General features: G+C 42.1%; 1 protein-coding gene across 1 annotated transcript in view; it reads left to right on the plus strand.

The window, feature by feature from the left end:
* Window positions 1-4,699: 4,699 nt before the first annotated feature.
* TM9SF2 (transmembrane 9 superfamily member 2) overlaps window positions 4,700-23,842 on the plus strand; it is a 31,495-nt gene continuing 12,352 nt past the window's right edge. Inside the window, exons 1-10 of the mRNA XM_055702018.1 lie at window positions 4,700-5,014; window positions 8,440-8,507; window positions 9,540-9,633; window positions 10,358-10,485; window positions 17,776-17,905; window positions 19,478-19,602; window positions 20,486-20,597; window positions 23,144-23,223; window positions 23,317-23,425; window positions 23,549-23,681. Of these exons, the coding sequence (XP_055557993.1) occupies window positions 4,886-5,014; window positions 8,440-8,507; window positions 9,540-9,633; window positions 10,358-10,485; window positions 17,776-17,905; window positions 19,478-19,602; window positions 20,486-20,597; window positions 23,144-23,223; window positions 23,317-23,425; window positions 23,549-23,681 (1,108 nt within the window). The 5' untranslated portion in view covers window positions 4,700-4,885. The remainder of the gene's footprint in view (window positions 5,015-8,439; window positions 8,508-9,539; window positions 9,634-10,357; window positions 10,486-17,775; window positions 17,906-19,477; window positions 19,603-20,485; window positions 20,598-23,143; window positions 23,224-23,316; window positions 23,426-23,548; window positions 23,682-23,842) is intronic.

Here is a 23,842-nt window from a genome sequence, read left to right on the forward strand (position 1 = left end):
CAATTGATCTGGGGCTCATGGAGCTATAAAAAGAAAGCATTTCCCTTTGTTTTATCCACAAACATATTCTTGTATAAAGGTTTGTTTCTTCCCAATCCCTATTAATTGGTACTAATGTGAACAGCAATTATATTACTACACACTGAGGGCTGAACAAACTAATTGGTGCAGCCTGAACCAGACCCACTCCAAACATGGGAGATGTGGGCCAGGCAGGCAGCAATCTGTCCACGCTTTCTTTTGTGCTGGTTTAAAATTCACCAGGGACCTCACAGAAACCTTACCTATAGCAACTGCTGAAGAGAGTCATAAATGCAGCTGCTCCCAAGGCCGTTAGTGCTCAGACAGCACTAGCTGGTGCCACATGCCCCCTCTCCCTCCTGGAGGAGTCTGGTTTGTGTTTGCTGGAAGGCATTGCCGCATCCCTCTTTGCACACACATTTCTCCAAAGGCTCTGCCCTACTGCTTGGCCAAAGGGGTCAGCCAAGCTGAATTTAGCCTTAAATATACAGTGATGGCTGTATACTTGTCTTCAGTGTTTTCTTTTTAGATGTAATTCGGTAGCGGTTTTTACCTGACAGAGATCTTCTTTGCCTATTTTTTTCAGTCAGTCCCTTTCTCTTTTTGAGAGTCAGGTGTCAGACTGGTGGCATGTTTCTAGCACCATATGAAATAGTGGGGAAAAGGACATAGGCCTCTACAGTACACCAAATCTCTTGAAAGGATTTGCGTTAAATATTAATTTGAATCCGGTCATAAAGTTGCAGGAGTTGCTGGATTTAATTCCTGAGCAAAGATTAAAAATAAAAAGGTCCCCAAACCAAACAGATTGGCAAGTCATAAAACCAAACAAAGAGAGCAATGGCACAACCAGATGAGTTTCTATAACTATGTGACCAGTCCAAATGCTGCACTGTTTACATAGGTAGTAAATTGGCTGCTGTTCAAGAGGATATGCTTTTCCTGGAACACCGTGGCTCTACTTTGACCTGAAGGAGAGGCACACCTCATGCCACCAAGCCCTGCAGAGTATTCGCAGGTTGCAGCACGGCCGCTGCAATGGGCCTGAGCTGCAGGAGGCCAACACCTACCCACCAAAGGACTGTGCCTTAAGAAGGAGGGAAAACAGCAGGATCTCTGTCCCAGTGCCTCACAGACAATGCTGCCATCCACCTGTGTGGACTAGGGGGTGCTCACGTCATGCCTCCACTCCCACCAGTCTCACAGGTAATGTAGTCAATGACACATTGCTATTGCCAAGGAAGCTTTGGATCCACAAAAAGCCTAGGGCACTTGACGTGCTCGACTTCCACTTCAGGCACAGAACCATAGCCCTCCTGTAAGCCTGCTCTGCTGTCATCCCACTGAGGAAGCATGCAGCCCCCTCTGTTTCCAGGCTCAAAGCTCCCTAAGGGTTGTGTTCCAATCACTCGCAGAAGCACCTTAGGCTTAGCAGGACTGCATTGCTCAAACCTCCTCAGGCCAAAGCGGCATCAACCTTCGCAAACTATAATCCTTCACCTGTTTCATCGGCGAGAAGTTCTCAGACACACTTGATACCTGCTGAGGGGGAGCTTTTTACCAGTGATCACTGTTAGTACAGCCATCTGGGACCTGAATTCAGCTTCCACCTCCATGTGATGAGGTCCTCAACCATACTCCTTGCTTTCTACAAAAATGACCAAACTACCAGTCTAGGGGCTACCTAACAATACGAAATTTGTCATTAAGTTATTACTGTTGGTTGTCTCAGGAGAGAAAAAGAGCACACTCATTTATGAAACTCTGTATTTTAGTTGTTAGGGGAACTCATTTGCAAGAAGGGAGATTTGGGTTCCAGGCTGCAAACAGATAGTTTATATTAAACATTTTTTTTTTAAATGTTGAAATTATTATTAGCAGTAAAGTGAATGTTAGCTGTATCCAGTTAGCACCCTAAACATTACACAGCAGAGTATTACTCTTCTCCTCTGGTAGTGAAATCACACCATTGAATTTTAACCTGTGGCTGTAAATGCTGTAGTGGGGGAAACAACTGTGCTTGCACCGTCCATAACAAGGAATGTTTATCTGTTCCACAGCAAGTGGAACAGCCCCACAGCTTGGCTGCTAAGGCCCTACAGTGAGAAAAGCAGGTTTCAGTGCCCTCAGGCAAAGGAGGGGGAGTATGCTGGAAGAAAGCGCTAGCCGCTGAGCTGCAGGATACAAGGGACTTTTGAGGGTTTGTTTCAGAAATGAAGAACTAAACTACGAAAGCTGTGAATCCCCAAATGAAAGAGGCACCCCTCACAGCCCAGACACAAGCAGTGAAAGGTAAGAAGCACCACAGCAGCCGCAAAAGCTCTTTGCAACAGTTTCTGATAAAATGAAGGGTAACATTTCTCAAGAAGTGACACTTATTTTCCCAGCACTTTCTTACCACTCCATATGCTTATATTTGTATTTTCTTAACACAAGAATTTCTCAGGAAAAACCCCAGCCCCAGGCTGTTCTTTCACTTTGGCTTCTGTTGGTTCATTAATCTTTGAAAGTAATTTTTCCTGTGTTTTACTTCACAGTCTTGCATAAGCTTGGAATTTCGGATGATAAAACTTGTGATACTTGTTCTTCTGGTACTAAAACCGCACACCCTGAAAAACCGCACACCCTGAATTGTAGCCTATGGCTGTAAAACCTGTAGCAGGGCAATTTAAAAACTGAAGTTATCAAGCAATTTCCCACTGAAGATCTCATTAAATTAGAAAAGATGGGGTTTGCCCAGGCTGAAAGTGGATCTCAAGGACCATAGCCATTCCTGGGATTATAACCCATGGTTATAGTTGCTCAAAACCAGTTGTAATATTGAATTAATAACACAGCCTACAAACTGTTTTTCCACATCACCTTTGTCGAGCAGAGAGGAGGGAGCATCATAGCATACAGCATCACATCCACTGAAACGCTGTTTGGACCAACTGGCAGAGCACCCATTAAAAACTGCTCTGAGTCAGCAGGTTTTGTAGTCACTAGGGCAGAGTCAGACAAGGGATTTAAACAGGTCACAAAGCACACTGCAACTCCTACTCATCGTGCAGCTTTTGGAGCGTTCTCAGGGAAGATGAGGATTAAATGGGCAAAGGCTTTTAAATATTCTCTCATGCAAAGGAATGGAATTAGGCCCACAAAAGTAATTTGCCTGGAATATTAACCTGGGAAATGGGAGATACGTTTGAACTCCCTTGTGGCAGAAGAGAAACTGAACTTGGGTCATTTACAACCTGATTACCCTAACCGTGAGTAATTTTAAATAAAAAGAGGGAACTGGGATTTCTTCTCCAGCTGTGCTTGTCACAGGGCTTGATCTTATAATTGTGCTCTTAGGATATCTACAGGATGAGACAAGCCGAAATTAGACCTAGGAATGAGAAAGGTTGATGAACAACTCAGAAATTTTAATATGTAGAGAGTTCAAAAATACCTGATGTATATAATGTTATAATTAAAATGTATTTATCTAAAATGACGCACAGCTTATGTAATGTAGAAAATACATAAAAATATTGCAAAATAACCTTACCTAAGGACTACATTATGTGGCCCAGGGCTTAGGTGCTCAGCTCAGCCCTGCATCTGGCTGGATGCCACGTGAATTAACCACCGTGAAGCTCCACCCTGCCACGGACAGGCCAGCCACTGTACCCAGGTATCTCATTCACTGCTTTTGCAGGCACTGGTATGTTGCGTTGCAGGATACAGACAGGCCATCCCTTTGACAGCCCCACTCCTTCCTTACTGACTTTACTAGCAATACCTTAGCTGCCTAAAGACCTTGCCTATGTATGGGATTACATGAGCAACAGGTATACCCCCAAAGCCAGTAATAAATGGAAGAAAGGAAACGAAAGATGTTATGAGAACCAAGGAAACAAGTGGAAACACTGCAACATTTATAAACACCATTTTTCATTAGAGGCTGTCGTTTGGAGTTTCTAAAGCTGCACAAACCCGAACCGATGGAAAATATTAGGAAATAGGGAAAGGTAAAATGAGAATCAGAGCCATGTCCTCTCCCACAGTATCAAGACAACAGAAGTTTTACGTCTGCCCCTCCTATAGGGTTGGGGTTTTTTTTGGTGGGGATTTTTTCCTGGTAGATCACGCCACATGACGGCAGCCATCAGTGCCACCGAGGGAACGCGGATCCAGGCTGTTCCGAACGCCGAGCTGTAATGGATGTCCACCACAGTCGACACCTGTCCGTCTCCTCCCTGGCTCCACTCAGCCGTCGGTAGGTCTCGCTCCAAGTTCAGTTTAAAAACCGTAGTGGAACCCTTGCGAATTAGAAAGACCAACTATATCTTCAAAGGAGCAAAGACCGCTGAACAGCCGCGAAAGCCACCGCTGCCTGACCGGGAGCGGGGCCAGGTGTCACTGGGACCGCCCAGGCGGGGATCCCGAACGGCCGCTGGGCCCGTGGGCATTCCCCCGCCGTTCCTCGGCGGCCGGGGCGGCCCCTCGCGCTCCCGGGGAGGGCTGGGGCCGCTGGGGAGGCAAGGGAGGGCCGGGCCGGCCGCGGTGGCTGCCGCCTGCCGCGCCGCTGCCGCCGGAGGGTGCCGCGCTGCCGTAGCGACCGGGGCAGGCCGGGCGCTCCCCCGGAAGGGAACGCGCACTGCCCGGCCCGGGCTCGGCGCGCGAGCCAGCCCCGCCCCCGCCCCCTCCCCGCTCGTCAGGCGGCCCGCGCGGGGTGACGTGTCGCGCGCGCGAGAAGCCGGAAGTGGCGGCCGTCAGGGCGGGGGGAGGCGAAGCCGCGACCGTTGCCGCCGCGGGCGCGCGCCAGAGGCGTCCAGGGACCCTCCCCCCGCCGCCCTCCGCCGCGCACCCCCGCCGCGCCCCCCGCCGCCCCGCCATGACCCTGCGGCCGCTCCTCGTCGCCGCGGCGCTGGCGGCGGTTGCGCTCCCCGCCGCCGCCTTCTACCTGCCGGGCCTGGCGCCCGTCAACTTCTGCGAGGCCGGCAAGGAGAAGCCCGAGTGCAAGGTGGGCCCGGGGGGCTGGGGCCCGCCGCGCCGAGGGGAGGGGAAGGGGGGAGGCCCGGGCGCCGCCCGCGCCCCTGCAGTCGGGCTGGGGCGCGGCCTGGCTGGAGCCCTCCTGCCGGGGGGCTGTGCGTGGGCTGGGGGGGTTCCTGGAGGGTTTGCAGCTGCCTGGTTGTAACGTGCCAGGCGGCCCAGGGCCTGTTGCGACAGGGACGCGTGTTTCAGTTCCCCCTGCGATCGTCAGGGTCGGGGCTGTGGGTGACGGTGGCGTTGCGGGAGGAGGCGGCTCCGGCCGCTGGTCTCTCGGGCCCGTTTGAATGCGTGTGGGAAGGCAGCGGGAGGGCTGGCAGCGACAGGTCGAGCTGGGGCTGGGTGCGACTGTTGGCAGGAGGCAGCAGCCGGTGGCTGCAAGCAGGTATAAAACCAAGGCAGGCGTGCAGTGACGCTTTCCTGGCTGTAGGAATCTGAAGTGTAGGGGCTTCTAGGCCCCAGAGCCTCAAGTGAAGCTTAAACTTATTTTTGTGCCCACGTAAGTGGTAAGCAACGTTCAGGTAACCAAAGTACTTGTTTGTAAGGATGTTGTCAGGTCGGAGGTCTGTACTTACAATAGTCTTTGCTCCATTGTGTGAACTTTAGAGGTTGTTTGCAGCTACTGTGGTGGAAATTACACTAAAGTGTGCTTTGAGACTTGAATGAGAAAGTTCAAGACCAGTCGCTTTTATGGCCCATTGCTCTGCTGCTGAAAGTGGCTATCCCACACTTTATAATCTCTCTATATTACTATATTATTATAATATCTCTATAATCTCTGTTACACGAGACACTGGTCCATGATTCTTCAGAATAAGTCTATTTAGACTGTATGCTTTTGGCAAATACCTTGCACCTTATCCGTTTTCTTGTCATGAACCAGTAGAGTGGGTAATAAGCCAATCATATAACAGATGCGTAGTTGCTAGAAGTGTCTTTTCCCTTCTTTAAGTGTATTGGTCCATTCAGACCAGCCAAGTCTTGCTCCTAATACATAGCTGTGGATTTTTTCACTCTTGTTTCCATGCTGCTTCTGTTGTAGTAAAACATTCAGTGGACATTTTTTTATAGGATCATAGAAATGGTGTTTGGAAGTGACCTCAGGAGGTCATGAAGCATGACTGTTGCCAACACTAGATCAGCTCAGCTCTACCTTTGTTTCAGCAAGCCTTGAAAACGTCCAAGCACTGAAGCGTCCATCACCTCCCTGGGTGACCTGTTGCAGTGCTGTACTACCCTCTTAAGGATTATTTTGCTTCAGATACAGGCTAAGACAAGCTGCAGTTTGTAGTTTTTCACAACATCCCTGAAGAACATGGCTGTGTTTAATTATTCCCGCTATAAGCTAGGATTGTGGCAGAAGGATTTTTTTATTTTTATTTTTTCTTAAGTCAGGTAAACCATTGCACACTGTCTTTTGTAACCAACTTGAGGCACTTCTGGGGTGATCTTTCTCAGATGTCTCTATGTTTTTTTCCCTCATATAATGTGTACAAAACATTTGTCTCATTATTTTGTAAATGTGAAGTGCTTAGGTAATGTAAATCTACCACCAGTGGCTAGCTGAACGTTACAGGATAACCTTGACAGGTGTATTACTGCAAAAATATCTTTTTTTAAATTAGCCACCTCTTATATTTCTCTGCCTCGTGCCAGCGAATTTATGTAGTAAGTGAGACTTAGCCACATGGAGAAGTCTAAATCACTCTTCACATCTCGTTTTCTCCATGTAGTCTGCAACTGAATGTAGTCTGGTCCCTCATGAGGAGAGACAATATGTGATCAGATAATTGCTATATCATAATATTTACGTAAGTGGGTAAAACTAAGCTTACTGGATAACAATTTTTTACATATTCTCATGGATTTCTTACTGTTGTCACTGTTGATTATGATGTCAGTAATAATATTGGGCTTTCCTCTGCCTTGAGGATTTAGTTCCACTAAATGGTACCTTTTATCTATTACAATCTCTGTGGATCTCCTGTCCTATATTGGCAACATTGGATGATGTTAGTGGATATGTGGGCACATAGCTAACAGTACAAGAATGATGAGACTCGTGACTTTCCCCCTTCCTCCAAGCTGTTTGCTAATCTGCTTGGGCAAAGTCAGTTTGGCTGCTTTTCCTGTTTCTGGTTGGAGTATCATCAGAAATGAGATGTGATCTGTGCAGACTGAAATGGTAACTCTTGCCTGAACATTCAGCATCCTTACTCAGTTTAAAAAAATTACTGATGACTCCAAAGGGATCATGCTGTTGTATGGGAAACTGTGTGTTAAAGATGCTGATCTACAGTAATGCTTATACTTTGCATGCAAAATTGGAGCATTCGGTTAAATCTGCCCTTCCAATGAAAAAAAGCTAATCTGAGGCCATGGTTCTGTGACCAGCTGAGGTGGTCTAATTTCTTGCTGCTTGGTGAGAAAATAGGTGGCTTGCTGTTGAAAGCATTCAAAAAATAGGTGGCTTGCTTGTTCCTGAAAGCACTCGCCTTCCTCTTCCTGTCTCCAGCTCTTGTCTGATTGCGCAGTAACACAGTTCAACTTGCCATGCTGCTAAAAACTGCTCTTTAAAAATTTGTGGGGTAAGTCTTTTACTGTTTTAGCCAGTTGAATTGATTTACTGTGCAAGCAGGTAACTGCCAAAAACAGCGTAAGTTAAACAGTTGGAGTGTACTGGGACTGTGGGACTAGAATAAGGGAAAGGATTCTGAGACTAAGAAGGAACAGTGAGACACCTCTTCCTTTCTGTAGCAGCAGGTTACCCTGTCGATAACTAATGTGTATAGACCAAACTAGTATGAAACCACAGCAGACTGAATTTCACGCTCTTATGCAAGAGTTGCTAGAGTTATCGATAAACTTTTATAAGAAGGTGAATATGGATATCCTTACCTTCTCTTTGGAAAGAGCTTCTGTTCAAATTTAAAATAGTGTATCAGTCTGAATACGTTGTTTAAATCCTCATAGTTCAGTTTTCAGTTGCTACATAGATAAAATTGTGGAGCAGCTTAATTATATTTTTCATGTTCTTTTAAGACTTCTATTACACAAAGTTGTGGTGATGACTAATACAGCTGTACGGTACATTAAAACACTGGCAGCTGTGGTAATTCTTGTGCATGATTCCTTGCTATCTTGTAGTTTGAATGGTTTTGTTAGCCTTAAAGTGGTTTGTTTTGTCGTGTCACTGTTTTTGTGATGATTAGATAGTGTTTTACTTAAGCTCTCAGGAGATACAGTTCATTACACATAGATTCTACATTTCAAGACATAATTACACAAATCTTACATTTTCAGCTTTCCTTTATCTTATTCACACAAATCTGTTGAAATATATCTGTAGGAATTGAAGAAGTGCTTTAATATAACTGCTGATTATCTCCACTCTTTCAGTCTGGAATCGAGCTGTTTGTGAACAGGCTTGACTCTGTAGAGTCTGTCCTTCCCTACGAATATACTGCGTAAGTATATTATACTGTTTATGTCATTGTAGTTGTCAGTTCTTCCAAAAAGGTGAATTTAACTTACCTGAAAACTATTATCTAGATCTTGCTACAGTAATATGCCAGTGAGGAATATCTATCCATTTTGCTGACATAAGTTTGCAGATACAGAATTTTCAATGAGCAGATAGATGCATACATTGCTTACTTCTCAGTTGTCTTTGCTCATACTGTAGAAGTAGTGCCTGGATTTTTAGGCCCTCATGTAGGTCGGATCACTGCTTTAGCAGTTTAAAATGTGTGTGTGTATATAATACTTACTCTTCTGCATTAGTTGTCACTTTATAGATCAAAGTATTACTACTGTCTTTAGTTGCCTATAGCCAGATGAGTTAAAGTGGTAATGAGGTGTGAACTTCCCATCAATTATCTTAATGAGGTGTTAAATGTTTTCTTAGTACACAGCATAGGAGTGCACAAAATGTATCAGTGCCTAGTACCTTTAGGTAAAGTTGTTACTTCAAGGAATAGTTTGACTGTTAACCTTGGAGAGGTTAAGCACTAGTTATGTCTACACTTTAATGCATACAGATGTGATATACTTGAAATTAGGCTGGAAAAATGTGTGTGGGTTTTTTTGGTTTGGCTTTTTTTTTTTGCTTTTATTATTCCTCCTGCCCGAGAATCTGGCCTGCATGCTTTTCTCTCAGAGCCATCATGAAACTCTTATGAAAGTTTAATTCTTGGCTAAAATCCCTGTTCAAACAGGAAAATTCTAATTATTTAAGGAAATTATTATGCTACGTTTCATATAAACTGAGCTCTGAAATAGCTGATTAAGAGGTTTGATTATTGGTTTTGTTTTGTTTGTTTCAAAATGGGACTGTGATTTTCACACTTTGCAGGTTCAGGGAAGAAACTGTTGTCTAGAAGGAAAGCTGTATAGTTCCTTTACTTGTGGTGAAGGGGTTGATTTGGGAGCACGGTTTGAGGTCTAATATTTGCAGCTGAGAATATTTTATTAACTTCTGTATCTTTTCTCTAATTCAGGTTTGATTTTTGTCAAGCGGAAGGGAAGAAGCGTCCCTCTGAAAACCTTGGCCAAGTATTGTTTGGAGAGAGGATAGAACCATCTCCTTACAGGGTTTGTTCTCTGACAAGGGGTGTTCGGTAATACATACGTTCAAATGTAACCAAAGGAGATGAGAACCTTGAAGATCCTCTTCACAAGGGCTTTGCCTCCAATGAGGTTCAAAATCTGAAATTCCACATAATAGAAGTCTGTCAATTTAATCTAATTGTAACTGTGCACTTTGCATCATGAAGCTGTAGCCTCAAGTGCCCTGGAGGTTATCTTCTCTCTTTGGAACCTGCCAAAACCTGATTGCTCCTCAGCTGTCCCTTTATTAGAGAGAATTGAGTATTATTTATTGGAACCAGATCTGAAAGCACCACAGCTGTAAAATGGAAGAATTGGAAATGGTGTTAGCCAGCTTGTCTTCTGGTGACTGAAGCTCTTGCCTTCTGTCCTACATGTAGTAGGAGAGAAAGTTATCAATTGAATCTGCCTGGGACAGCATTGCTGCTGTGAGGCCAAATGACTTCTCTGTTAAATTGTTGCAGAAAACAGTTTTTACCAGTAACAGGGAGCTCTTAGTGTAGGGCTCCTACAGTGACCACAGGAGGGTTTTATAGCGCACACACTGATGTAAAAACCTCCTCTGGAGGGTTAATATATGTAGTCTTCGTAATTTGTTAGGTGGTTTTATTATAGTAGTACAGGCAATTATAAATGCATGGGAGAAACTTGTTAAATGCTGAAATGATGCAAAGAAGTTTTTTGCTCATATGTCTTTCATTTTTCTTAGTTCACATTCAACAAGAAGGAGACATGTAAATCTGTTTGTACAAAAACATATGATACCACAAAGCCAGAAGATAAACAGAAATTAGACTTTTTGAAAAAAAGTATGCTACTGAATTATCAACATCATTGGTAAGTTGATATCAAAATTCATAAATGGTTAGCCTAGTATTTTGGTGTTAATTAAATTTAGGTTATCATTTTGTGTTTGCGAAGTAATACAGATTGAACACTAGGTATTTGCACTGAATCTATTCCCCTTCTGTTCTTGCAAGACATGTTATATTGTTTTTCTTCATAAAAAAATTCTTTCACTTGAAGGATAAGCACCTGGTATAATGAAAATCAGTCTGTTTTCAAACACAAGGCCTTGTGTGTTTTTTATGCTGCCTCCGTGCTTACTGTAAAATACTGCTATTTCTTTGCATCTGTAAATGTACAAGTTAATCCTGCCCTAGCTTGAGGAAAGTCTTAAGGGACCTTCATTCTGTTACTGTGTTGTCTTTGTTTTCCTCGAGAGCCTTTGCATTCCCCTTCAAACGCAGTGTCCAGGAGATTGGATCAATGGTTCCAAAAGTTTTATGCAAAGTTTGTTTCTCTTATAGAATATGGAAGTGAAAGGTGGTTAGTGAAAATTAATCAATGAAATAATTTTGAGAAACTCACAAATACTTGGTCCTTTCCTGAGTCCTTGTGTAACCATCTGAGTCATCTTGGAGCGTGCTGGGGCTCTGTTTCTGTTTGTTCGTTGAGGTCCTCTTCCAGTGGGCACTAAGGGTGGGGCAGGGCTGAAGTGTCGGCTGAATCTCATGCTGATTTTCCGTTAGGATTGTCACCACGCTCTGCACCGACATCTGAGAGCTGGAAAATGTTTTGAGCAGTCTCCATCTTGAGACTGAAAATACCCAGCCACGCTATCAGTGTTCATATAGTGCTTTTGTATGTTGGTATGCTGTGCTAAAGCAGCCTTTGGGTGGAAGGAACAACTTTGGGATGAGGTTGTCAGAGTTCCTGTGGTGTGTCTTTGCAAGTAATACATGAGCATGATTAACCAGTGTTGCCCATATGGTTCCAAATATGTGTTCCCTGTTTCACAGAAACAAACATTTTGTTCTTCGTCTAGTTAGATTAAAACTTTCTGGGTATGTTAGTAAAAATGCAGTTGAAATATCAAATGTTGCCACTGTCATTAAATGTTTTTCTGTCATGCCACATTCCATTTCTTTGGTTTTGAAATGGCTACCTGTGCTGGAAAGGCAATGAGTGCATTTTCTACAGTTCTTGGGAACTGATGTGGGGTATCCCTTTTCAGGGATAAACTATGGCTTGCTGATGTAAATCTTTCTGGGAACCTCTTGAAAATTGGTGTAGTTGGAAGCTGACAGATCAGGTCAGAAGGATTCACAGGCAATAGCCATATGTTCACATAGGTGAACCAGGAAGTAATAAAGAAACCCTGAAAGGTACAGCTACGTTTGCAGGGATTCAAAGTGTATATACCTAATGCTGAAATAAGTAGAGCTTCAACTATGCTGGATTTGGTTATATTCCTATTAAATACTGCATATATTTATAATATTTACACCACTTTGCATTTCACTGATGCATGTTGGTCTGGCATAAAGCTTCAGCTTTAAAAGTTTGTGTATGTTTTAGTGTATAGATGAAAAATAGTTTCCCAAGGGTATAATCCTGTCACTCTTTGAAAGAAATTAATTTTTTTTAGGAAAACTTGAAACTTAAGCTGACAGAAACTGAAACAGACCTATGTAAAACTAATCACACAGACAAGTACTTTAGACTGTTTCCACACCCCCACCCCCTTAGATTTAAACTGTATTACAAATGTGTTTAGTGTATTTAAATATATTTTTTAGATGGTATGACTAACTTGACAGGAATGTTCAGATTTTAGTTAGATGTAGTTCTGTGTTTCAGTGTGAAAACTTACCTTTAAATTTAGGGTACTATATATATATATTCTTAGTTCTTTTAATAGCACTTCTACATTTAATTTTTTTGCTACGCCCACTGCCCTAAAACTTTAGAACTAGTGGCGTGAAGAACCCCTGTTTATGTCTGTCTGGTAATGATAATCCTTCTCAGCCACAGCTTCACAAAATGGAAGTGGCTGGATTTTGTGATGAATGATGTGTGGTCCTGGGGTATGTTGTACAGGGATCAGCAAGGTAGCATAAGTGAGGATTTAGTGGAGGTTTATTATCCAGCTTCAATTTATCATAAAATTCCTGGGGAACACAGATGGTGCAAAGTACTTTTAAGGTTTTAAAAGCCACTTAGTAAGATTAGGAATTGACATACTGAATTGGACTCAACAGCCATACTGGTATCTTGGCTGACAATGTTCATAACCAGATGTTCTTGGGAGACATATAAGAACACCTTTGTATAGCATATTTGCCCACATGTATAATCTCTTCAAGTCATTTTAAATTTGAAGATTAACTGTGAAAAATGATTTGCGTCTTAAACCATCAATTTGTTCCAGCATTGCTGCTTAAAGGCAGCTCAGTATGTCTTTGCTGCAGAAGATGCAAGGGAAAGCCTTAACTCCAGCCAAACTCATTTGCAGTAGATTAATGCTTTACCTGGTTTTGATAATGAAATTAAAATACTAACGAAAGCAAGAGGTATCTCTAGCATATATTATGGAGGTAAAATTCCAAATATGGAATCATAGAATCATTTAGGTTGAAAAATACCTTTAGGGTCACCAAGCCCAACTGTGTGATGGGCTGACCCTGGCTCTACACCAGGTGACCACCAAAGCCACTCTATCACTCCCTTCCTCAGCTGGACAGGGGAGAGAACATACAATGAAAGGTTCATGGGTCGAGATAAGGACAGGGAGAGATCGCTCAGCAATTGCCATCGTGGGCAAAACAGATTCTACTTGGGAAACTGGTTTAATTTATTATGAATCAAATCACAGTAGGGTAATGAGAAATAAATTCAAATCTTAAAACACCTTCTCGCCATACCTCCCTTCTTCCTGGGCTCAACTTCACTCCCTGTTTCCTTTACGTCCTCCCCCCACAGTGGCACAGCGGGATGCGAAATGGGGGTTGCGGTCAGTTTATTACATATTGTCTCTGCCACTCCTTCCTTCTCAGGAGGAGGAGTTCTCACGCTCTTTCCCTGCTCCAGCATGGGGTCCCTTCCATGGGAGACAGTTGTCCATGAACTTCTTCAACGTGAGAACTTCCTACAGAATCACAGAGTGGTTGGGCTTGGAAGGGACCTCTGGAGATCACCTAGTCCAGCCCCACTAAAAGAAGCAGGGTCACCTAGAGCAGGTTGCATAGGATCATGTCCAGGTGGGTTTTGAGTACCTCCGGAGAAGGAGACTCCACAACCTCTCCGGGCAGCCTGTTCCAGTGCTGTGTCATCCTTGAGGTAAAGAGGTTTTTCCTCATATTCAGATGTAACTTCCTGTGTTTCAGTTTGTGCCCATTGCCCCTTGTCCTGGCACTGGGCACCACTGAAAAGAGCCTGGCCCCATTCTCCTGACACTGACCCTTAAGATATTTGTAGAAATTGGTAAGATGCCCTTTTCATCTTCTCTTCTCCAGGCTAAACAGGCCCAGCTCTCTCAGCCTTTCCTTATAAGGGAGGTGGCTCTAGGCCCCTCACCATCTTTGTAGCCCTCTGTTGGACTCTTTCCAGCAGTTCCCTGTCTCTCTTGAACTGGGGAGCCCAGAATGGCACACAGTACTCCAGATGCAGTCTCACTAGGGCAGAGGATCACCTCCCTCAACCCGCTGGCCACGCTCCTCCTAATGCACCCCAGGAACCCACTGGCCTGCTTGGCCACCAGGGCACACTGCTGGCCCAGGGGCAACTCGCTGTCCACCAGAACTCCCGGGTCCGTCTCCACAGAGCTGCCTTCCAGCAGGTCAGCCCCCAGCCTGTACGGGTGTGCGGGGTTGTTCTTCCCCACGGGCAGGACCTTACACTGGCCTTTGTGGAACTTCATTGGGTTCCTCTCTGCCCAGCTCTCCAGCCTGTCCAGGTCTCTCTGAACAGCAGTGCAGCCTTCAGGGGTATCAGCCGCTGCTCCCAGCTTTGTATCATCAGCAGACTTGCTGAGGGCACACTCTGTCCCTTCATCCAGGTCACTGATGAGTATGTTGAACAGGACTGGACCCAGCAGTGACCCCTGGGGAACACCCCTGGCTACAGGCTCCAGCTGGACTCTGTGCCATTGATCATAGCTTTCTGAGGTCTGCCATTCAGGCTGACATTCTTCAAGAACTGCTCCAGCATGGCTCCCTTCCACAGGGTGCAGCACTTCAGGAACGGACTGTTCCAGCATGGGTCCTCCGCAGGGTCACAAGCCCTGCCAGCAAACCTGCTCCAGCGTGGGCTCCTCTCTGCACAGGGCCCACAGGTCCTGCCAGGAGCCTGCTCCCACGTGGGCTTCCCACAGGATCACAGCCTTCTTCGGGCATCCATCTCCACTGGTGTGGGGTCTTCCACAGCCTGTATCTGCTCCACTGTGAACCTCCATGGGCTGCAGGGGAATCTCTGCTTTGATACCAGGAGCATCTCTTCTCCCTCCTTCTTCCCTGACCTGGGTATCTGCAGTGTTGTTTCTCGCGAATATTTTCACTCCTCTCTCTGGCTGAAGTTGCCATTGCACCACTTCCTTGCTCCCCACCCCACTCCCGCTTCCCTTCTGAAATATATTAGCCCAGAGGTGCTACCACTGTTGCTGATGGGCTCACCCTTGGCCAGCAGCAGGTCCGTGTTGGAGCTGGCTGGTATTGGTTCTGTTGGACATAGTGGAAGCTTCTAGCAGCTTCTCACAGAAGCCACCCCCACTACCAAAACCTTGACACACAAACCAAATAGAAACATAACCTAACACTGTCAAGTCCACCACTAACAATGTCCCTAAGTGCCACATCTACACTTCTTTTAAATACTTCCAGGGACAGTGTCTCAACCACTTCCCTGGGCAGCCTGTTCCAGTGCTTGGCAACCCTTTTGGTGCAGAATTTTTTCCTAATATGCAATCTAAACCTGCCTTGGTGCAACTTGAGTCTGTTTCTTCTCCTATTGCTTGTTATACTTGGGAGAAGAGGCTGATACCCATCTTGTCATGACCTCCTTTCAGGTAGTGGTAGAGAGTGGTAAGGTCTCCCCTCAGCCTCCTTTTCTCCAGGCTAACCAACCCCAGTTCTCTCAGCCGCTCCTCACAGGACTTGTGCCCCAGACCCTTCACCAGCTCCGTTGCCTGTCTCTGGACACGTTCCAGCACCTCAGTGTCCCTCTTGCAGTGAGGGGCCCAAACCTGAACACAGGATGTGAGATGCGGCCCCACCAGTGCTGAGTGCAGGGGGACAATCACTGCCCTGGCCCTGCTGGCCACACTGTTTCTGACACAAGCCAGGATGCTGCTGGCCTTGGCCACCTGGGCACACTGCTGGCTCACGTCCAGCTGGCTGTCAACCAGCACCCCCAGGTCCTTTCCTACCGGGCAGCTTTCCAGCTGCTCTGCCCCAAGTCTGTAGTGCTGTGTGGGGCTGGTGTAACCCAAGCGCAGGACCCGGCACTTCTAGTTGAACCTCATACAATTGGCCTTATACAATACGGTCCAAGTGTAATGAATCCGCACCTGGAATAACTCCTAACTAGCAACTCAATTGGACCTCATAGCAACATGGTGAAGCGAATAGGATTTGGTTGACATTGATGCTGCCTGTGACTGTGATAGTCTTTGGAGTCTCCTGAGAACCTGGAAACTGTGGTTTTGGAGGGCCTGTCTTCACCTCTTCCACTGTATCAGTATGAGCTAAGAACATTGCTACTTCTGCCTGATAGCTAATGGTAGGGGTGATGGGGATCTCTTCATGTTGTGTGAACAAAGGCATCAGGTGCAGCAGCTCTTTTTAGCCCCATCTGTTGGTGTGCTTTAAGAAATAGTGCTACTTTAGAAGACTGTTACAATACACAACAGACTAAATAATGCTTTGGGTTTGTTGTCTGGAGTCATAATTCCTGTGCTTAATTAGGGATTCAAAAGTTCCTAATGAGGTGTTATCAGGTATCTGTTAACATTAATAGCCTAGTGGTTATAATGATAAGACATGTAATTGTAAAGGATATTCAGTAGCTTGATAAGTTTTACAAAAACTGTATGTTGTTAACTTTCAGTGGGATTTCTTTTTTCAAGAAGTGGCACTTGTCTCATGTCTTCATGTGTGAAGTTTATTAATAGACCTTTAAAAACATGCCTTAAAGCAATTAGTGTTGCCCTAAAGGCAGCTGCTGAATTTTAAATATGCGTTGAATTACTTCTTTTGGGATTTATGTTTTAGCTAGTTAAAACATTTTATAACATAAAGGAACGGGTGTGGGTTTTTTTAGTAGTTCCTCTTACAGAGGGACAGGGCACTATTTTGGGTGTTTTTCTCTATGTTTGTAAGTATGGGTTTGGTTTTGACATTTCTACTGTTTGTATCATGTTGGATACTTGTCTTACTGTCTTACAATTTTCTGCAGCTCATGGAGTTGTGGGATTCCTCCAGAAATTTTTCATTGAAACTGAACTATAAACCTGCTGGGCTCAGGATTTATGGCTAATATGAATATAAATCTTGGGAGGCAATAAAATAAAAGCAGCAGGTAGACAATGGAGGGAGGTTTGAAAGTGATTGCTTTCCCAACTGTGTGGTGGCTTACAATTTTTTACTCATGTAAACCATCTAGTTAAAATACTGCATACTCTCAGGGAACTCCAGCTGAGGTCAGTGGTCAGGAATTCACTTAAATAGCAAAAAACCCCCACCAAAACCAAAACCAAACCAAAAAAAGAACAAAAAACTCCTTGCACTTTAGCTTAAAGTGCCATGAAAAATGTATTTTGCAATGGAAAATCAATGAGGAAGCTGGAGAATTAATATGTGTGTAGACGTATTTTTTTGTGTGTGTTTTGTCTTAAACTTGAAATTATCAAGTTCATTTTAGCTGGTTTAGTGGATGATTTTGGCCATTTTAAAAGACAACATAATGAAGTTGTTAGGACTTTGGAGTGGGAGTTTTATGTATTGGGCTATAAGGGGACTTCAGAAACTAGTCCAGTGAATAGAATGTTTTGGTGGTCACAGAGTAAGCCTCCTACTTCCAAGGCACCTTCTAAAGAAATAGATTGATTTTTAAAATATTTTTTTCGTAAAAAAAGATAAAGTTTCAGTTGAAGAGCTGCATGCTTTTATCTCATCTGGAAATTGGATTGGCAATCAGTGTAATTTCATGGGTTAAGATTTAAAAGAAGTATTCTTGTAGTTAAAGCTTCCAGTAATGAATGTAGCAAAGTTAGATTAATATTAATCTGGTTTTGTTTCCATTATACTGTGTATTTTGAAAGATTGTGGAATGTCACTATGCCACTTACAGGATTGTGGACAACATGCCTGTGACCTGGTGTTATGATGTTGAAGATGGTCAGAGGTTCTGCAATCCTGGTTTTCCCATTGGCTGTTACATTACAGAAGATGGCCGTCCAAAAGATGCCTGTGTTATTAATGTATGTTTATGCAATTATTATTATTTTTTAAAACCCCCTTTTTACTAATTTAAAGACTGGCATTTCTCCTATGTCATGTTTCTATGGTGAGTTCTCACTATCTTAAGAACTCTTGTTGCCTAAAACTAGATGTTTTGTTATCTCTGCAAGTACCACAATTTGTAAGCCTCACCTAAGCCTAAGAACTTTGGTTCCTTCTGTTGCATAATACAGAAGGGCTCTGAAAGACAGAGAGGAGGTGAACATGCATAACATTAATACGTTTAAAGGATGAAGGAGAAAAAAAAAACATGTCATCCTTCGTTTCCTAAACATTTGAAGGCTTGGACTTTACATTTTTGTGGTATAAAGGTGTTTTCATGGAAGCAGGTTTTCATTGATATATATGTACCACTGCATGGAAATTAATACTTCCAGAAGGATTGCTTTCCCTAAAACTGTGTGGGCTGATGGAAGAAGGCAGAATATAAGATTTCTGAGTGAACAAAACTGTGAGAGACAGATCTGCTGGATTAATGGGTAGAGGTCCAGATGAATGCACTGTAAGCATTATGGAAATAAGAATGCAATAGAAAGTCCAGGGTGTCTAGATTACCACAAAACTCCGTGGAGAGGTCACTGAGAACCTGGAACAGGTTTTTGGTTTTATCAGATGAGTTGGTTTTACTTAATGGATCTTACCAAACCAACAGTTTCTGCTGTTTTCAATTTTATTTCCATGCCTCCATAATTAATTGGTTTCAGAGGCTCCATATGAATGGATGCATTTATGATCAGATATGTAATCTGGCAATATTCTTTTAATCTTTTTTAAATACTTGTTTTTAGTAAGAGGAAAATAACCTTTGGAGTAATTGAAGGACTGTAGAAGAGCACTTCATCTATATAACATCTACATAACTATTCTCTAATTAGGGTGCTTTGTAGAAAGGGGTGGGGATAGAACTGTAAAGAAGTTCAATTCGGTAGACATAATGCTTGTGATTTAACAGCCTCCTTAACTGACCAAATTCCAAGCTGATGTTTCCCTTCACCTGAGATTTATATTCAGCATTCGTGGCTGCTGCTTGCAGTTCATTCTTGTGCATCTTTGGTTTCAAATGTCAGGGCGGTGCGATCACAGAGAGCAATTATTTGCATTGTTTGTCTTGGAAGGTTCTGTTTAATCTATGAAAAATACACACATTTTAAAATAGCTGATGCTTTTGAATACCCTTCTGATATGAAAGTTGTCGCATAGTTATCTATTGTTTGCTACTTCAATTAAATAAAATAGAACATCTTCAGTTACTGAAATAATAATTATATTTAAATTTATAAATATGTTTTATATTGAAATACTTTTTCTACTTTTCAGTTATAGTAGTTCTTAATGTTAACTTGTCTAATTTGTCGTCTTAATGCAGGGAAGCATGTTACTGTCCTTGTATTCTCAGAATTCTGCTTTATTTTTGTAGGAGAACTTCTTGACAGAAAAAATGTATGCAGTCTAAAATTCTGTTATGTAAGCTTCTGTCTAAGGCTTTTATGATGTCCTTTTTGATTGTTTAACATCATCTTTTATCATTGCAGTCAGAATTTCATGAAAAAGATACTTTTTATATCTTCAACCATGTTGACATAAAAATATATTACCATGTTGTGGAAAATGAAGCTCTGGGAGCAAGACTAGTTGCTGCTAAACTTGAACCAAAAAGGTTGGTACTCATAAGTAACTTGTCATCAAACAGTGGTCCATCCCAAGATACTTGCTTTGATCTGGGGACCTGTTGCTAGTCAAAAATGTTTTCAGATACATGACTAGTAGATTAGCTTTCCTGTCAATTGATATAGTGTAATGTAGGACAGTCTAACATAATTTTGTTCTGGATTTGATAGGACTTCGTGCACTATTTCCTATTTGGGCCAAAAAAAGATAAACTAAAACCTGGAAGTGGTGTGTGTTCTGTGAAGCAGCCCTCATTTCCCTACTGGGGAGCATTTTGTTTTGTGACAGAATAGGCTGCCAGTGCCTGATGCAGGAGTAATCGGAGTGCAACATTTGATGTTTTCAGCAATGAGGATTCAAACTGAATGAATTCGCAAATATATTTGTCAATTGTTCTGGTGTCTATGTGGCTTTTGCACAACTGATGACTGTTTTGTTATTTCTTAGCATCTTGTCTTTCCTTTCTTTTGTATTCTTGGTATAGCTGAGCTTGTTGCATTGTTGGTCCAGCATCATAATGAAAGTATTTTTTTCTGGCAGAAATTAGTAATTCTGTTGTAACTTCTCGAGTGTTTTCGATGTTCTCAGCAGTACTCACACTTCTTTAATTTTCGGTGCTCTGTTTTTGAGACTGTGCTCTCTATAGTTTTCTGTTTAGAAGAGACAACTTTTAAGAAGTTCAAGTATCAACAAGTTCCTTATGAGTTCTGAATTTTATGAGGCATTAAGAACTATTTTTGCAATTTAAGCAAATTTAAGCAATTTAAGGGAAGAATCCTGGAGGAAATCAATGCTTTTGCAAGATGAATGCATTTTTTCTCAAGGGTGTTGTCAGTGAAGCTGCTTTCATTCTGTGTTTTTTCTTCCCGCAGTTATAAGCATACTCATCCAGACAACCCTGATTGCTCAGGAGTACCTATGGATATAAGTAATAAGGCTAATGGAGAAGTCAAAATTGCTTACACATACTCAGTTTCTTTTCAAGTGAGTACTAAGCTTTCTGTGGTAGTTACCTCTCAAAATCATGCATTAATACTCTGAATTACAAAGATGGACAAAATTTATCTCGGAATACTAAATTTGTGGTTTTAAAATGTTATTTGAACTGGAATGTCAAAGATGGCTTGGGATTTAACCACACACTTTACAGGTTTGTATACCACCCAGCACACACTGAATATGAAATGCATATGTGTTTTTTTAAAAAGAATCACATTTTCTGTGTTTACCTGGGCTTTCTGGTAGATTATTTTTTATCCAAGCTCTTTAAGTCTGAGAAATTGTGTGTTTCGTCAAATGACTGTTGTAGGTAGGTTGAAGCCGATCATTTTTTGCTCTCCTGCTGCAAAAGTTGTCTCCCCTCCAAGATCTTCCTTCCATGGAAATCAGTAAAAGGGTAGGAAGCTGGTATTCTTTTGTTCCTCTGTTCTCCATTTAAAAAGAGAGGAGCAGTATATTGAGCAACTGCAGGGAGCAGTGATGCTTGAGGATGTCTCATTCTGGTGACTAGCAAGAAAGGTTTCTTTATTTTTAAATTGAGTTTGCTGTACAGATTGTTTCCCAACATTTCCCACTCTTTCCCAAACTGTTTCCCGATTAGTCTAAGACCTCAAAATGCAAGTGACTCGCTAAAAAGTGCAGTTTATAACTGATTGGATTTCTTGACAGCTTGTGTATGTATTGAAGGGATAGTTCACACACAGAAATTCATATTTTCATATTTTCACATTTTCAACATCAGTAATTCCATGATTCTTCTGGACATGAAGGAATCTACTCCTTTTTTCTTTCCTTGTATTTACAGACTTTAATTAAAATCTTGGAGATTAATAGATTAAAAAATAGCAATAAGGCATTTTTTTGTTTTTGTTTAACCTTTTTCTTGTTCTGATTGCAAGATCAATGGTGTCTTTCAAAATGATAGGCCGTTGTTATATCAAGGCTTTTCATATATCTTTCTTAATTCTGGACTTGTAGCCTGCCTGTAAGATTCAGTTCAACTGTGGCAAAATGGAGACTAAATAGTTGATCTTTAAAGTTAATTGGAGGGTAGCATTGAGTTCGGGTGCAGGATCCGCCACCACTGTTGTAAGAAGTATGCAGTAACACGCTGGTCTTAAAATATCATTATATTGCCACAGTATCCCATGCATGAACGCCTCTTATTTCTTGTAAGCTGATATAGCAGTGTTTGTAGAATTACCATGATGATTCTTTGCTCTAGTAATGTATTGGATTACATCATAAAGTTCAAAATACAATAAATGGGATAAGAAAAATATTCAGAAGGGGTTATATTATGGATGATGTAATAATTCTATTTTGAGGAATTATATCAGTTACGATGCTGAAATTGATGTGTAATCTGAAAAGCAAGTACTTCTGGAAACCTGTGAGAAATTAGTAATTAAGAATGACCTTAGCTTCATGCTATTAGAGTGTTTCTCTTACAAAAACAATTACGTGCCCAGCTCTGTGTGTGTTAGTGTCCCGTGCACAGTGTTGCATCACTTGAAGGTCATCTTCTGAAATTCTAATAGGTTGGCGGATCAAGTAATCTCAGGAAGACAAGAAAAAAGGCAGTGTAGGTATGGGGAAAAATGCGATTCTGTCCTAGAACCATTGATAACGATTGCTTGCTTTGAGACCTAGTTTTATAGTCTCAGTGAACTAGATACGTTATCTTGGCTAAATTTTTTAACTTGCTGGGTTTTATATTTTCAAAACCTGGCTTTACTGGAGAGCACTCTTGCTCTGGTATGTTATAAATTACGGAAATAAAATCCTGTCAGAAAGACACCTAGCCATTTTTATTGTTACTAGCGTTTATGGTTTAATAGCAATCTTCAGGTTGATCAGCACTGTTTATTCTTTTTTTCATGTTTACTCTGCAAAATAAAACAAAGAAAAGTTTTTTGAAGTTTTGAATGTTCAGTCTGAGTAAGTATAATCTGTTGAAATGCCTGAAGGAATTATTTGTTCCCCTCTACGAACAGTGTAAGTTCTGTAGTATTGTTTCCCCATCTGTTCTGCAGTATAAACTGCACGTAACTGGATTGGTAGTTGGTACTGAAACGATGTTATATGAAAGCAAAGGATAATTTGCACAGAGTACTATCTAGAAAGTAGAATATTATGCTGGAGACTATATAGCAGAGTTTAGTTTCTCAGCATCTGTGTGTTGCCTTATGCTAAGGAATGCATGTTCTTTTATTATTCTGCTCTTTATTTGAATTCCAGATGAATTATGTAATTCTTGAAGGGAGGAAGCACAATTGAATTAATTTGATAGGCCTTTATGCTTTAAGACATGGATGCTCAATACTATTCAGAAAATACTTTGGTTTAGATTGTATGGTCAAATCTTAGGTTAGTTCTAGGTAGCCATTAGTAGACTATTCTCTTTAAGGCATGCAACATGAAATTTCCAATTTGTCATGAGACTTACGATTGCTTTGCATGAACATCCACTTGTAAATGTACAAGTTGGATACTGACTGTATCTGAAACTGATGTATTTAATCTTTCAGGAAGAAAAAAATATAAGGTGGGCATCAAGATGGGATTATATTTTGGAATCCATGCCTCACACTCATATTCAGTGGTTTAGGTGAGAAGAAAGTTTGTCTTCAAGTGTACTTTACTGAAGTGTATATACTGCAATTTGAATGATGATTTTTGTAATTATTTTTTTTTAATTCAGTATTATGAACTCCTTGGTGATTGTCCTCTTTTTGTCTGGAATGGTAGCTATGATTATGTTGAGGACACTGCATAAAGACATCGCAAGATACAATCAGATGGATTCCACTGTAAGTCTAAAATGTACCTCCTAAAATTTATTTGGAATGTAATTTTTTCAGCTAAATGTTTTTCTGTAACAGGCTATTTAAATGGCAATCTACTGTATTAAAACAGGTGTATTTCCTTTACAGGAAGATGCTCAGGAAGAATTTGGCTGGAAACTGGTTCATGGTGATATTTTCAGGCCCCCAAGAAAAGGAATGCTGTTGTCTGTTTTTGTAGGCTCTGGCACACAGATCTTAATAATGACTTTTGTTACCCTGTGTAAGTAATGGAGTGGAGAGGAGTTAGTTGAGTACAGATGATTTTTCACTGTTAATTGCATAGTACTAGTAAAAATAGTGCTATAGTTTTTGTCTAGAAAGAAGTCTTAACGTTAGAAACAGCTGAGCTGATACAGTCGACATGCAACTTAGTATGCATAG

Source organism: Falco cherrug, chromosome 2 (genome assembly GCF_023634085.1).
Source record: "Falco cherrug isolate bFalChe1 chromosome 2, bFalChe1.pri, whole genome shotgun sequence".
NCBI lineage: Eukaryota > Metazoa > Chordata > Aves > Falconiformes > Falconidae > Falco > Falco cherrug.